This window comes from Phascolarctos cinereus, unplaced genomic scaffold (genome assembly GCF_003287225.1).
Source record: "Phascolarctos cinereus isolate Bilbo 61053 unplaced genomic scaffold, phaCin_HiC Scaffold_726;HRSCAF=1367, whole genome shotgun sequence".
Classification (NCBI taxonomy): domain Eukaryota; kingdom Metazoa; phylum Chordata; class Mammalia; order Diprotodontia; family Phascolarctidae; genus Phascolarctos; species Phascolarctos cinereus.
The window spans coordinates 367,468,030-367,484,692 of record NW_027556098.1 but is presented as its reverse complement, the minus strand read 5'-3'; the positions used below and the strand labels follow the sequence as shown (position 1 = coordinate 367,484,692).

The following is a 16,663-nucleotide window of genomic DNA, read 5'->3' as shown; positions in this document are numbered from 1 at the left end:
CTCCCCTTACATTGTTGAAAACCCACCCTTTTTCCAAACTTCCCTTTTACTGCTGAGGCCACCACAGTGCTTCCAGTCACCCAAACAGCTTCAGTGTCATCCTTGACTCCTCATTCTCACTCCCCATACGTAGTTAGTTACCCAGTCTTATCATTTCTCTTGTCATAATATCCCTCAGGTGTATCTCCTCTTCCCTAAAGCACCACCATTCTAGTCAAGGTCCCTATCGCTTCTGGCCTGCACTGTTCCTGAAGGCTCCTGATTAGGCTCCCTCATGCAAGTCTTGCCCTTCTTGCCTTCTGCAGTCTACTCTCCATACAATTGCCAAAGTCATTTTCAGGTTTGACCATGTTACTCCCCTACTTAGTAAACTCCATTGGTTCCCTCTTGACTCCAGAACAAGATATTATTTCATTTTTATCTTTTTCTGAAATGTCTATTTTTGTGTAGGTTTTATAATGTACGTAGTTATTCACCCAATAGTAATGTATATAACTTGTAAGTAAATATACACATTGGGGGTATGTGCTCAAAACATTTTTTACGATTGAAGTGTGCTATCAAGAAAAGTTTGAAGGCCACTGAGCCATCCCACTTGTCTCCTTTCTACAAGGAAATCTTGAGAGATGTTGTCACTTTCCTTGTGGAAAACCAGGCGTTTCCTTGAATTGCCAGGTTAATATATTAGCAATTATCAAAACTATCTGGTTTGGATTAAACAAAGATCAGTGGCATAGAAAAGAGAATCTATAAATATGGCCAGTTATGTAATCCTGCCAGAAAAAGGAAGTGACTTTATTAATGTGGCATGACTTGTTTTTGATGAACCTTTGGTGTCACTTCTTTCCTTTCCAAGTGCTTCCAAGACATTCCTTTAATAATATTTCTTATCTCCAGATTAGGTTAGTATGCTTTCTAAGTCTTTAAGATTCCAGGGGCATGCGTGCTCAACTGAGGCATTAACCAATAAATGAACATCTTTCTTTGTTTAAATGGTGCCAGCCTATCGAATTGAGGTATAATAACCCCCTTCTCTGACTTTTTCACTAGTTCTTTTTTCTTTTTCCTAGACCCTTATTAAGGTGACTGTCCTCCAAAAACTTGTCATCTGGAGTCATCAAGAGTCTGTCACGAGAGAACGTCTAGCCCAACCCTCACCTGACTAAGAATGCCCCCTACTTTCTCTTTCTGCACTTTCTCAGACCCTCCCCTAGATTCCATCCTCACGTCTTCTCTCTTCTTTCAGTCTCTCTTTCTAGCTTTGGCCTTTCTGAGCTCCAGACGTGCCTTTCCATCTGTGTGTTCTGCTGGCACCTCACACCAGCTTATTCTGTTTGCCACTGAGCCTGTTTCTCTTTCTTTCTTCTCTATTTAACTGGGGGCCCATTTGTCACTCAGAGCCCTCAGTGTAAAACCTTGATGTATCATTGACTATAATGTGTCTAATTAGTTGATTTGGTAGTCTCTCCTTGTCACTGTGCCCTATTCCTCTAGATTTCTTGAGGGCAAGGAGGATCTTGGGTTATCTCATCTCATCTTGCCTCATCTTATCTATAGCTCCACTAATCCCATGCTCTCTTCTCCATTATTCTAATTGATCTAACTAGATCAGGAGTTCTTATAACCCAGGGTCTATTTAGCAGCTTTAGCACAGTGCCAGGCAGATAATAGGGCACATAGAATATACTTTATAAATGCTTATCAACTGACTATGAACTTGGTGTTTTAAAAAATATTTTATAACTGCATTCCAGTATATTTTGTTTCCTCTAGAATCCCCTGTATTTAATGCATTTAAAAACTTTCCAAGAAGGCTGAAGGGGTGCAGGACACAAGAATGGTTAAGAGCCCATGGACTAGAGGCAGAAATGATCTAAAAGTCATTTCCATTTGGCCCTGAGACATGTTTTTATATTTAATGTTTGAATAAAGAGGCTTCTGTAGGGGCTGGGTGGCTGCTAGGTGGTCTGTAAGGTCCTTTCTAGTTAGTTCTAAGCCTTCTGCATCCTAATCTGAATTTTATTTCCAGGGCCTCATAATTATTTTTGATTACTTCATTAATGTTAGAAAGCTGACTGGATTCTCTGTCTTTCTCTTTCTCCTTCCTGACTTTTCCCAGCTCTTTTCCTAGGCAGCTTAGTGGTACAGTGGATAGACTGCTTGGCCTGGAGCCAGGAAGACCTGAGTTCAAATCCAGCCTCAGACATGAGTTCTGGGACCCTGGACAGATCTCTTAATCTCAGCCTCAGTTTCTTCATTTGTAAGATGGGAATAATAATAGTACCTACAATAGGGTTTATTGGGAGGATCCAATAAGGTAACAGAGTATTTTGCAAACCTTAAAAGTGCTGCAAAAATATCATTATCATCTAATGTGATTTGTGCTACTCACAGGCAGATTCAGCTTTCTGATTAACTCCCAGTTTAACTTTACTAAGAGTTTTTGTATCAGGTTTTGGGGTTCCCAGGGCTTTTCTCCATGCTTTTCCGTAAGAAGAATGAATTGACTGGGAGCTAAGTTGTAATTAAGAGGAGTACAGGGAGGTGCCAGAGTGCTCTGGAGAGCCATGCTGTGGTTCGTCCATATATCTTAATGGAAAAGTCCCTACAGAGCTGCCTGAGTTCAGTTACTTCATTAACCACTGGCCACGTTGATTGGTAGAGGGATCAGATCAAGAATTTGTAAAATTCTGGTACAGAAGAAATTATCAGTCTTAACAATATTTTCCTGTTAGAAGTTTCCTGACCAGACCAAAGGGTCTTTTTCTTGATCTTGTGAAAGTCTGGTCCTTGCTAGCAGCTTCCTTCCTTCAGTGTTGGCTGTACTCTTGGCTAGGCATTAAATAAGCCCCTGGGCTGCTGGGTGTCACCTGGGATTGCTGCTTATTTTATGTTACCTGCCTGCCAAGATGTGGTACCTGCCCCTGCCAGGCTGGATTTTCTCAGTCTGCCTGGGCTTTAGCCCATGAAAGACAGTCTTTTTTAAGAAAGCAGAGGGCTTAAAAGTGTGTTGTTGTTCAGGCCTGTGATTTTGTCATTGTAGGGAACTCCTGGTGAGGAAACTCCCTCCACCAGGGAACAAGAGAAGAGAGCAGGCATTGATTAAGCACCTGGTAGGTGTCAGGTGCTGTGCTAAGCATTTCACAAATATCATCTCATTTGATCTCTCCTGAGGCAGATCAGCTCTTTCTGTACAGCTTTGGGCCTTAGAAACATAGCTGGAGCGATGTGCTCAAGGGGAAACCTGAACACAAGCCTTCTTGACTTTGGGGCTTACTCACTATTCCTTATGCCACACTGGCTCTCTTCAAAGAAAGTTAGGATGGTAAAAACGCAAACAAAAAAATCTGAAAATGAGTGAGGCTCGTTTGCATTTTTAAAATTGAGTGTTTTAGAAAAGTGAATGAAACCGATTTTACATTTTTTCTGTTACATTCCAATGAGGCTTGCCAGTTGTTGACTCAGTGAGGCTTAGACAGATGCAGCTCAGAACAAATGCTTTTAAAATGGAATTTCATTGAACTGGATTGTATGCTTTTTAAGAATCAAAGACCAGTTAAACCCAGTGGGCTCGTGTTCTCAGAACCTCTGTCAGGGGTGTGTGTGTGTGTGTGTGTGTGTGTGTGTGTGTGTGTGTGTGTGTGTGTGTCTTTCTCTATCTCTCTCTCTAAAGATGGTTTGTTTTTAGGTCATCCATGTCTCTCATCTCTTTTATTAGCACAAAATGACTAATTATAGGGCATAAGAAGAGGAGCTTCCAGTTCAGATGTTTATTAAATACAAACTGTGTGACCAAGTCCTTGCCTTCATAGAGTTTACAAGAGAAATAAGCATTTAAATAGTGTCTCCTGTGTGCTCAGTGCTTTTTTTTATACCTGTTATCTCATTTGAGATTCATAACAACCCAGTGAGAGGTGCTATTATTATCCCCATTTTACAGTTGAGGAAATGGAAGCAAGCAGAGAATAAGTGATGTGCCCAGGGTTCTACAGTTTCTAAGTGGCTGAGGCTGTATTTGAACTCATCTTTCTGACTCTAGGCCCAGCACTCTCTTGTTTGTCATCAGCTGCCTCAAGGGGGATATGCCACTTTTATTCATAACTAGAATACAAAACAAAGCTTATGTATATTTTTGGTGTTCGGTTATTTCAGTCACGTCCAACTCTTCATGACCCCATTTGGGGTTTTCTTGGCAAACATAGTGGAGTGGTTTGCCCTTTCCTCCAGCTCTTTTTTTTTTCCAGCTCTTTTTTTTTTGATGGGGAAACTGAGGCAAACAAGGTTAAGTGACTTGCCCAGGGTCACACAGCTAGTAAGTGTCTAAGGCAGGATTTGAACTGAGAAAGATGAGTCTTCCTGCCTTCAGGCTTGCAGCTCTGTCCACTGTACCACCTAGCTGCCCCATATGTGTATTAAAGAAGTAGAAAAAAACTTCCCCATGATGTCCAAGGAGGGGAGGTTCCTGCTCCCTGGGGGCAGGGGATGCTTGAGGAAGGGTTTTTTTGGTCACTTCTAGGTGTATAATGAAACAAAGTCCACCAGTTTTTGCCCATTTCTCCAAGGAGAACCCAAGCATTATCTTTTCCTCTCTGTGTGCCTCCCTGTCATCTTTCCAGTCAGATATACCTTTTTTTCTGGTGAAAACATCAGTGTGGTTATGGTTCAGTTCCTTCAGTGGTGTGTCAGGTTGTTAACTGTTAGAGATTATAGATTAAGGACACCACAAATTGTGAGCAGTCTGAGACATGTGATACTTTTAGAACTTCTTTTCCGCCACCATCCCTGCAAAAGAGGCACAGGAGGCACAGCCCTGAGATCTGTTTATACTTTTGTCCACTTTATGGGTCACTGTGGCCAAACCATCCTTCACCCCTATTACCTCGTGTCCAGCCATCTAGATCTGGGGTTTGCAAACCCTGCAGCAAACTCACAGGGGTACAGTGGAACATTGAGGCTTCAGGGAGCTGTGAAACAATTGCTGAGATGCCAGGGGCACTGTGAACCAGGAAAGTCGGGAGAGCCTCTGCTGCGGGTCTCGTGCACAGCAAGCCGATCCTTGGCCTGTAGATGCTCTGCTGTCTGTAGTCAGACACGTTCTGGTGGGGGTGGACTTGCCAGAGCTTTTGCTGGGGCAGAGTTTATCCTGACAAGAAGCACAGAGGAGCATTTTTACTCTAATGATTCTCATATGATTAAAGAATTCCTTCTGTGATTTGGAGCTGATGCACTACATTTCTGGTCCCCCCCCCGCCCCCGCCAAAAACAAAACAAAACCCCAAAACTATTCCCCTTTATTAAGCAGATTTTTCTTTGCTTAACTTGCTCTGTTTCTCTTTTTTTTAAATGTTTTTATTGATGCATTTTTGTTTTTATACTCCTGTCACCTTATAAGGATCCCCTCCATTCTGTGATTTCCTCCCTAATAAGAGAAAAAATAAAAGTCAAGAAAACCATCTGATGCAGTAACTGTGACTCGAACAGCATGTGCAGTATCCTACACCCAGAGGCTGCCACCTCTGTACCAGGAGAAAGGCAGTGCATTCCTATGTCAGTTATCTGGAACTGATATTGGTCATCATACTTGATCTGAATTGTGTTGTCTTTATTTATAATATCGTGTATATTTCTCTTCAAGCTCTACTCTCTTTATGTCAATTCATATGAGTCTTCCCATGTTTCTCACATTTGATCCTTGTGACAAAATAGTATTCTGTTCCATTCATCCTCATATCTTGTTTAGCCATCCCCAGTCAATGGGTCCCTCTCTTGTTTGCAGTTTGTTTCTTGCTCCAAAAGTACTATTGTGAGAATTTTTGGTCTTTATAAGGATTTTCTTTTTAATATTGACCTCCTTCCACCTTCCTCATTTACATTGGTGCCGGTAACTTTATTGTGCCATGTCTGTTTTTCCTGTATCTGTTTTAATCTGAAGCAACCAGCAAGCTTTTATTAAGGGCTCATTATGTGCCAGGTACTACGTAAGATGCTAGGGATATAAAAGCAAAACCAAAGCAGTTCCTACCCTCAAGGAGCTTCTTTCTGTTGAGAGAGAATGGTCTCTTTTAATCTTCTAGTCAATCTCTCTGAGATTCTTGTTTTAACTTCTTTGATCCTAAACATAACATCACTTGGGCTCCTGGACCTCCCCTGACAGCACACTCCTTAGGGTTAACATTAACACGGGCTATTATTATGGGCCCCTCAAATATTTGTTCCCTGTATATTCAGAAATAGAATGTCATCCAGCTGATTAACCAGGTACTTCAGAAGTAGATGTATCAGATGAGTGGACTTTTCTAGTTGTTCAAGGATTATTTAGCTTCATAACTCTGTCTTTTTCCAACTCTTGCTGAAAATATTTCAGAAATCTGTGTCTGCTTTTCTTTCTAGGAAAGCTGAAGAATTCTTTTCTAGCTGAATGTCTTGCAGGACTTCAGAGGCATCCCCTCAGACATGAGTGGTTACTATCTGGGGTGGAGGATGACTGTAGGGTTAGTTGTGCCAGGCACTGTGCTAAGTGTTGTGGGGATACAAAGAAAGACAAAAGACAATCCCTACCCTCAAGGGGCTCACAGTCTCTTAGGGGAGTCAACATGAAAACAACTCTGCCAGACAAGCTATAGATGGGATAAGTAGGAATTGATCAGCAGAGGGAAGGCATTGGAATTAAGAGGGGTTGGGAAAGGCTTCCTGTAGAAGGTGGGATTTGAGCCAGGTCTTGGAGGGAGCCTGGGAAGCCAGGAGGTGGAAGATACCTCATTTTGACTAGATCTCCAGTAAAAATTTGTTTTGTCTTTTTGGCGTCTTTCTCTTAAAAAAGTGAACTGCTCAGAAAAAGAAACTGTTTAATTGAAAGTTCCAGTTAGGCAGTTAATGGTTAGCTAAGTTTAAAACCAGACTTATAAGAATCATAGAATTTTAGGGTTGGAAGGGACCTCAGAGATTAGGCTATTTTATAGATGAGGAAATTGAGACCCTGAGAGGCTCTGTGACCTTCCCAAGGTCATGTAGCTAATTAGTGGCAGAACCAGGTCTGGACTCAGAGGATTCCAGATTTGGAGCTGGAAGGGATGTTAGAAGTCATTGGTTCCAAACAGGAAGCTGAAGCCCAGAAAGGTGGCTTGGTCAGGGTCATACCAGTTAGTGCCACAGGCAGGATTCAAACCCAGATTTTCCTGACTCTCTGAGGCCCAGGACTCTCTGTACTAGTCCTTGTTGCCCAGCCATGTCTTCCAGCCCAGTGTTCTGTCTCCTGCATCACACTGAGACTTTTGCTACAGCTGTTCTAATGAACATTCTGTTTCCTCATTCCCTAAGGCCAAATGTGCACTCATTTCCTTTAGCATGGTGTGGCTGGAATAGAGGAGTGACCTGGGTTTGAATCCTTCTTCTGATCCATACTGGCTCTGGGAAGGTCATTTAACTTCTCAGCCTCAGTTTCCTCTTCATCACAAAGGATATTGTGCCCTAGTACCTGTCCAATAGGGTTTTTTTTGTGAGGATCAAATGAGAATGTATACCCTAAAGCACTTTACATATCACCTATTATCATCAACGTCACCATCATCATTATTCCTATGGGGTCATGTTCTGTCCACCTGTATCAGGGAAAGGGACTGAACTTTGGGAAAGTTTAGGAACCTACACAAACCATCATTTCTCCTTTTTGCCTCCCTGTGAACCGGATTTCCAGTTTTGAAACCTAGCAGGATCTCCTGGCCAGAGCAAGGAAGAGAGCCATGTGTGCCAAGCCTTCTGGACTCTGGGAAAAGAGAGAACCCTGCAGATCATAGTACATGTGAAGAACGAGTGAGACTAGGGCAGACATCCTCCATGAAGGAAGTAAAACCCTGGGAAGAGCAGGAACAGTGGGATGTGGAAGATATGAGGGTTACAGGGGTGCACTGGGGCTATGAAGAAACAAAGGCTTTCCTTGCAATCCTTGGCGAGTCCCCATTTTCTGAAAAACTCCGGACTTGTCATCAGAACCGCCCTGTGTACCGGGCCATCTCTGAGCGATTGAGAGAGAGGGGTTTCCTGCGAACCCTGGAGCAGTGCCGATATAGGATCAAAAACCTTCTAAGAAACTATAGGAAAGCCAAGAGCAGCCACCCCCCTGGCACTTGCCCTTTCTATGAAGAGTTGGACACTCTGGTGAAGGCTCGGGCTGCTGTCAGAGCCACAGACATCTCCGAGAAGGCTGCGGGGCTCTCCAGGTTGGGGGATAGTGATGCTGAGACAGAAGAGCAGGAAGAAGGGAACTGGGAACGTGAGGCAGCTGCAGAGGCCACGACAGCTGAAGACTGTGATGGGGATGAGGTGGTCATTGAAGAACCAATCCAAGGACCCAGGATGTCTAGTGGCTCCACCTTTTTCCAGAGTCGTATTGGTAAGAATCTGTTAGGGTCCTCGCACCTACCCCTACCCTCAACTACTTTATCTTCTGCCCTGTCTCCCCCTAATGGTTGCCCCCAAATTAACTCATGGACACATACAAAACAAAGGGTGCAGGGTGGGGAAGCAAGGGGAATGATGAGCTAGTGAAATCGGAAGTGTTACAGTTGAAGACCTTTAGAGCCGGAAGGGCCCTAAAGGTTATCTTTCAGATTGTAAGCTTTATGAGAGTAAAGACCACATTTTATCTAAGTATTGTTTATTTCCTACCACTTAGTACAGTTCACTACACACAGTAATGCTTGATAAATGTTTTTTGAATTGGATTTAGGTGTGCCACTTCATTTTACAGTTGTGAGTACTGAGGCTTTGAGAAGCTGTCACTGGTCCGGTGTTGCCTAACTCTAGTTAGTATCCTTTAGAAGTTTAGAGTAAAAAATCAATGTGGATTAAAACAACAGTAAACATATATAGATGGTGTAGACTAGCATTCCCCAACCTGATGACTCTGGTGTGGCATGAATAAAAGTAGTGAAGAGTCCTTTTGGATCATTAAGCTAAATTCTCCCAACATACATAGCATGCTGGGGCAGTGGTGATCAGGTACTGTTCAGTTCAGTGAACATTTAGGCATATGTGTGTGTGCACACACACCATAACACATGTGCATATATAGAGACACGCATAAATACATACACATATATGTCTGTGTCACTATGTCGGGCTCATATACATATGTGCATGTATTTGTCAGGTACTGTGCTAGGGATATAAGTACAAAGAATGAAGCAGTCCTTACTTAGAGCTTCCATTCTGCTAGGGAAATACAACGTAACACAGATAAGTAAATAAAGGAGAGAGACAAAAAGAGCTGGGCCCAAATTTTTATAACCAGCTGAATCTTTGACATGTTTCTTTAGGGGCCCACATTTTGACCTTAGGGCTTACATGGGCTCTTTTATTTAGGGGATGCAGGTCTGAGGGGGTGATGGTTTTGGCTTGATAGTCAATGACACTCCTTTAGTGGGTGAATCATTAGACGTGACTTCTGGTCCATTAGACGTGGATCGCTGGCTGTTGTACGTTGGATGGTTATTTAATCTTCCTGGGCTTCAGTTTCCTCATCTTTAAAATGAGGGGCTTGCACTAAAATCATGGAATCTTAGAACTGGAAGGGACCTTGAAGGGGGGAGCTAGCCTGAAGCTCCCTGTCTGAAGCATGAATTCCCCTCTACAACCTTCTTGACAAGTAATCGTCTCACCAATAGTGGAAGGCCTTCTATAGAGGGGAACACATTTATTAGCTAATCTCTCAGGTCCAATCCAGCTCTAAGTGCTGATTCTTTTTTCCATTCCTTTAAAATTCCTCATATGCCCAACAGGCCTTTATCCCTAGGCCACCAGGCACCAACCAGAATGCCTCTTTCTAGGTTTGAGAGCTCTAAAACCTTCTCTTCTGGTAGCAGGTGTGCACTGGAGCTATGAAGAAACCAAGACTTTCCTTGCCATTCTTGGTGAATCTCCTTTCTCCAAAAAACTTCAGACCTGTCACCAGAACAGCCAAGTGTATCGTGCCATTGCTGAGCGGCTGCGTCAACGGGGTTTCCTCCGGACACTAGAACAGTGTCGCTACAGGTTCAAAAACCTCCTACGAAGTTACCGGAAAGCTAAAAGCAGCCAGCCCCCAGGGGTTTGCCCCTTTTATGAAGAGCTGGACACTCTTATGCGTGCGAGAGCAGTTCTCAGAAGTGCTCGCCTCCCAGAAAGGCCTAGGAGGAGGGATGCTGAAGAACAGGACCAAAGGACCTGGAGACAGGAGGAGGAAGAGGAAGAAGAGGAGGAGGAGGAGGAGGAGGAAGAAGCTGCCAAAGAGGACGAGTGCAGTGATGTGCCAACCCAGCATTTTAAGACCCTTGATACTGCAGTTCCATTTAAAAGCTGCATTGGTAAGCTTCTCCCTGTTTATTGGGCATCCATGCAGCCTGGCCTAGTGGAAATAGTGTTGGACTGAGAATTTGAAGGTTAGGAGCCTCATTCTAGCTCTACTGATCACTGCGACCTTGAGCTCTTGTCACTGTCTCCATCTTCCCAAATGTTAAATAGGCATAATTTCTGCTTTAGAAGAAGCCCTTTATTGTAACTATTGAGAGGCAGCACGCTGTAGAGGATAGTATGCCAGACTGGCACATAGGAGGACCTGTGGTCAGATCCCTCCTCAGACACTTCCTAGTCATGAATCCAGACCGAGTCCCTTCAGGTTTCTGTGTGTCAGTTTTCTTACTTGTATAATGAGGGGTTGGACTCAATGGCCTCTTTGGTCCCTTTTCTCTCTAAATCCATGATCCTGTAACCTCTAGGCCCGTGGATTCTTCCTGTTTTCTCAGTCCACTATTACTGTTCTACCCTTCAGTTGTACATTCCATTTTCCTTCCTCTGTTTCTGCCCTGGTGGCTCTCAGTGTGGCCTCACCTTCACCATCTGTCTTCTGTCCTTCTGCAAGCTGCTGAGCATTCTCAAGGAAGTCATGAAACTGTGCAAGAGATGATTATAAATTTCTGCCATCTAACCTCATCTGGCTCACTGTGTGGTATGCCTTTTATTCATTTCTGATGAACTTTCTACCACATTCCCTAGGATAGCAGTTCAAAGCCTTTGTTTTAGCCCCCAACTCTACCCTACTCCTCTCTCTCTCTTAGTGATCAATAGTGTCTTCCACTTTACTGAAAAGATTTAAGGCTGTCTGCCATAGGCTATCTTATCTGCCCTCCTTGTCACCTTGAATCCTCTGTAGTCACTCATCTTTTACTGTTTTCCTTCATTTATCTAATGCTAAATCCCACTCATACTTGATTCTGTCCTTTCTCATCTTTTTTCCTATCCATTCATATCTCTATATTCTGGCTCTTTCTCTTATGCCTAAAATGAACCTCAGGTCTCTCCTACCCTAAAAAATCTTTCCCTTCATCCAGATACTCCCTAAAGTATCTTTTTTTTTCACTGCTAAACATGTAGAGTAGGGCAGCTAGGTGGTGCAGTGGATAGAGCACCAGCACTGAAGTCAGGAGGACCTGAGTTCAAATCTGCCCTCAGACAAACACTTGACATTTACTAGCTACGTGACCCTGGGCAAGTCACTTAACCCCAATTGCCTAAAACAAAACAAAACAAAACAAAAAAACAATTTGTAGAATAGTCTTTACTCTTCTGCCTGTTCTTCCTTACTCCCTCTTAAAATTCCACAACTTGGCTTCCATCTGTAATGAAATTGCTCTTTTCAAGGTCACTAGTAACCTTTTAATTGCTAGATCCGGTGTTCTTTTCTTGGCTGTGTTCCTTCTACACCATTTGGCAGCATTTGACCTTATGGACTCCTTGATATTCTTTCCTTCCACACTTTTTATAACAGTTTTCTCCTAGCACTTTTCCCTCCAGGGCTGCATCTTCTCTGTCTCTTCTGGTTCATCGTTCTTGTTCCTTCACTCTCTTCACATCCTCTTTTGGGGCTCTCATTCACTCTCATGACTTTAATGGGGAAGTACTCTCTGCAGATGACTCCCAGGTCCATATATCCAGTTCTGATAGCTTTCTTGAGCTCCATCCCCACATTTTCAGCTGCCTGTTAAGCTATCATGACAGTGCCACAAAACTTAACATGTCTGGGGGCAGCTGGGTGGCACAGTGGATAGAGCACCGGCCCTGGAGTCAGGAGGACTTGAGTTCACATGTAGCCTCAGACACTTACTAGCTAGCTGTGTGACCCTTGGCAAGTCACTTAACCCCTATTATCTCCAAAATAACAACAAAAACAAAAAACTTAGTATGTCTGAAATCAATCATGCCTCTTCCTACCCAAATCTGCCTCTTTTCCCAAATTTTCAGTTATTGTTTGCGGCCTCACCATCTTACGTCATCTAGCAAGAAATACCAGCGTCCTCTTTGAATCATCCATCCTCTTCACCTCGCATATCCAGTCAGTGGCCAAGTCCTTCCTTCACAGTATCTCTCAAACCCATTTTCTCTCAATGCTCACATTGCCACCATCTTATTATTTTCCCCTGGACTATTGTGGTGGTCTTCTTGTGAATCTCCCAACCTCCAGTTTTAACCTCTTTCAAGCCATCTTTCAAATGGCTACTGAAATAATCTTCTAGTCTGAGCCTGATCATGTCATTCACACATGCTCGAAAAAGCTTGCATAACTTCTCATTGTGATAGAATAAAATGAGGGCCTGGCCTTTGAAACTTTAGAAAGTCTAGCTCTGATCTACTTTCTAGCTTTGTTGTAAATGAATTCTGTTTACCCATTCTACATGTAAGGCAAACTAGGCGGCTATTTGTTCCTGGATTTCATCTTCATCTTTTTCCTCAAAGTCATGTATCCCTTGTGCCTGAAATACCTTTCTTCTTCACTTCCTCCTACTAAAATCCTAGCTGAGGTGCTCCCTTCTCCATGACATTTTGCCTTACCCTCCTAGCTAAAAGGAATCCATTCTTTCTTCAGATTTTTCTGATTACTTTAGGCCTTCCTCTTGCCTTGATCCCATACTTGTATCATACTTATTTTTGTACTTGTTTTATCATCCTTTGTGTCATATTTATTTTTGTGCATATTTATCCCCCCTGATAAATTGCAAGCTCCTGAGATGTTATGGACAGAGATTCAGACTTGGGAATGCCTGGGTTCAAGACTTGTCGATGACACCGGTTGGCTGGGGTTTTTCGGGCAATCAGTGCCCTGGGCAGCTCTCTAATATTATTCAGTTGCAGATCAAATACCTACCTGCATTGGTAGAGGGAGTTTCCTCATTGGGAGTTCCCTACACTAGTGAGATCACAGGCCCAGACTTATAATCATATAAGCTCCTTGAAGGCAGTCTTGGTTATTTGTCTGTCCTTCCATTCTCAGGGCTTAGTACAGCAAGCATGTAACACATATTCCTTCAGTGGGAATAGATTGAAGTGGCCATTCACTCACACACTCACAAGAGGACTTGCATCCTTAGAAATGAATCAGTGGGGTTGAGGTGGGTTTTTTTTCACCATATCAGCCACCAATAAGTCAGAGAACAGGAGCCTTTAGGCTTTGGAGGGGTGTGTCTTTTATTAACCTAAACCAGCAAATATGATCGTAGGGTCAGGAGGGCATTTAAGAGATTTTTTCCAAAAGGAATTGATTGGATCCTCGAATGGAAATCGTGCTTAAGACCTCTCCAGAGGGCCCCATACTTCTTTAAAGAGTCTCTAGGCATTTTCCTTCTGATCTATGTAGGCTAATCATGGCAGAGAGGCTGAGATTTAGCTGAGGAAAGTTCTCTAATTAGGTCTCATTATGACAGTCCCTTTTAGTCTCCTAAGCAAAATTACTTCCTCATTCCCTGTCCTAGTGTGATTTTCCAGGTTCAGTCAAGGAACAGTCAAGCTGATTTCAAAATATGAATGTTGAATTCCTACTTAGCAGAACACTTTATCAAAAACTTTACAAAAAACATAGAAAACATAACCCTTGCCCATGAAGTGCTTAAAAAATTGGTTTTTGATAATGAGCTTTTGCATGTTTATCTTAAGTTTTTTTTATCAACATCTTTGGTTTTTAATATCACCTGCATTTTCCCATATATCGTTACCCTTTCCTACTCCCATAGCATCGTCCCTTATAACAAAGAATAAAAAAGAGGGGAAAATAGTTCAGCAAGACTGAAAGCACATAACCCAAGCCTGGTATTATATAGGCAGTGTTATATACCCATAGTCCCCAGTGAGTGGGGGGGCTCACAAGGTGCTCCTCTTCAAAGAAGAGAGGGAGGTTGCAATTAAACTAACATCTCTAGTTTAATTTTAATTTTGTTCCTTCTCCATGTATTACCCCCAGCTCCTCATTTCTTTAGTCACTATCACAGTACATTTCTTTTTGTCTTTTTCAGGTGTGGACATGAAGTGTGAGAACAAAGAACAGAATTCAAAGCAGGAGGTTTCTGAGGAGATGCACAAGACATTATCAAAACATTTTGAAGAAGATGGTTACCAACCTGTTTGGGGGAAAGACAGTGAGGATGAATATGAATCATTAAGACAGTGTGAAAGTCCCTCAGAGGAACAGTGGGAGAAATGTGGTTCTGAAGAGGATTTAGAAAAATTAATAGATCATCAGGGACTGTACCTAGCAGAAAAACCCTACAAATGCAATACATGTGTGAAAAGTTTCAGTCGGAGCTCTCATTTTATTGCACATCAGCGGATCCACACAGGTGAAAAACCGTACAAATGCCTTGAATGTGGGAAAAGCTTCAGTGACCGTTCTAACCTCAATACTCATCAGAGAATCCATACTGGAGAGAAACCATACAAATGTCTTGAGTGTGGGAAAAGCTTTAGTGATCATTCAAACCTAGTCACCCATCAGAGAATCCACACAGGAGAAAAACCTTATAAATGTAGTGAGTGTTGGAAAAGCTTCAACCAGAGTTCAAATCTTATTAAACATCAGAGAATCCACATGGGAGGAAATACAGACAGATATAATGAGCATGGGGAAAGCTTTGCTAACAGTCCATCTTTGAGGGCACACTTGAAAAATCACATGGAGGAGAAGATTTCTGAGCAGCTTGAAGGAGAAAACAATTTCAGTATGAGCTTAACTTGTCCTGGTCCCCAAAGAGCTGACTCTGGAGAAAAACCCTTTGAATGTCTTGAATGTGGAAGAAGCTTCAGTAAGAGCTCAGCTCTTACTAGTCACCAAAGAATCCATACCGGGGAGAAACCTTATGAATGTGCAGAATGTGGAAAAAGCTTCAGTAAGAGCTCAACCCTTACTAACCATCAAAGAGTCCATACAGGTGAAAAACCATATAAATGTGTCGATTGTGGGAAATGCTTCAGTGAACGTTCAAAGCTTATCACTCATCAGAGAGTTCACACAGGAGAGAAACCATATAAATGTCTGGAGTGTGGGAAAAACTTTCGTGACCGTTCCAACCTTATTACTCACCACAGAATTCACACAGGAGAGAAACCATATAGGTGTGGTGAATGTGGGAAATGTTTCAACCAGAGCTCAAGCCTTATTATACATCAGAGAATCCATACTGGAGAGAAACCCTATAAATGTACTGAGTGTGGAAAAGACTTCAACAATAGTTCACACTTCAGTGCCCACCGGAGAACACACACAGGACGTAAAGTTATGTAGGAGAGAAAAACCAAGTGTTTATTTTAATTTTCAGGCATCATATGATATACTTGCTAGAGAAGTATTTTTTTTTTTTGGTGAGGCAGTTGGGGTTAAGTGACTTGCCCAGGGTCACACAGTAAGTGTCAAGTATCTGGTCTGAAGTTGGATTAGAACTCCAGTCCTCCTGACACCAGGGCTGGTACTCTATCCACTGCATCACGTAGCTGCCCTTTAGAGAAGTACTTTTTTAAGCTTTAGGTGCAGTTCATTCCAGGGAAACAATACTGGTGTAAAGACAGGCAACTTGGACGTGAATTTTAAAACTCTAACAAGTCGAATATTAAAACATATTTCACAAAAACAATTTGCTTTTGTGTTGGCAGCCCTCCTCTCACTTTGCCCCCTAAACACATATACCTTAGGCCAGCCTTGCCTTGGCTAATGAAAAATGTTGGAACCAAGCCAGTAACTTTGCAAGCCCAGATGTTAATTATTGGTTTAATACAGACAAGCCATTAGCATGGGAACTTCCTCACTCGTTTCAAGAATCGTGTATGGAATTGAAGCAATAAAAAAGCATTACCACATTATCATAGATTTCTGACTTTCAGCAAACTTAAAGCACTTAACAGAAAACATTTCAACCTTATAAGGCAAATGGAGAATTTTTTTCCTTCTATTTATAAATGGGAAAATAAATGATTAAAACAGGAGTCTTGAATGTAGCTCAGACATTGTTAACACAACAACAGAATCCATAGAGGAGAAAAGCTTGTTAAATGTGATAAAAACATAGCTTTTAGTCTGGTGGGAAACTGGGCTCAGTAGGGAGATGAGTCTGGGACTCGTTCCTGTGCTTGGTGCCATGCTAGCAAACCCCTCGCTGAGTCATTATGGGGAAGTTCAGGGGTCTTTGGTTTGTTTTTGAAACTGTGGTGGGGGTGTTCCATGAATTCAGGTATTTCTGCAGAGTATGGGGGAAATGCTGATGGTGATATTACCTCATATTCTCCATGCCAACTTGTTTTGGAATTCTGCCCAGGAATAAAAATAATGCCTAATTACTTTAATTATTTTAATAAAGTAGAATTTAGTCCTTGT

The 16,663-nt window shown here is 42.4% G+C and overlaps 1 protein-coding gene across 5 annotated transcripts in view; it reads left to right on the top strand.

Moving 5' to 3' along the window:
* The window catches only part of LOC110206214 (zinc finger and SCAN domain-containing protein 20), a 28,955-nt gene extending 12,292 nt beyond the window's left edge, over positions 1-16,663 (top strand). For 4 of the 5 annotated variants that reach the window (XM_020983406.2, XM_020983407.2, XM_020983408.2 and 1 more), the window contains exons 6-8: positions 7,694-8,389; positions 9,858-10,340; positions 14,316-16,663. In XM_020983406.2, coding sequence (XP_020839065.1) covers positions 7,694-8,389; positions 9,858-10,340; positions 14,316-15,580 — 2,444 coding nt within the window. In that variant the 3' untranslated portion in view covers positions 15,581-16,663. The remainder of the gene's footprint in view (positions 1-7,693; positions 8,390-9,857; positions 10,341-14,315) is intronic. The other variant, XM_020983410.2, reaches the window with a different exon arrangement.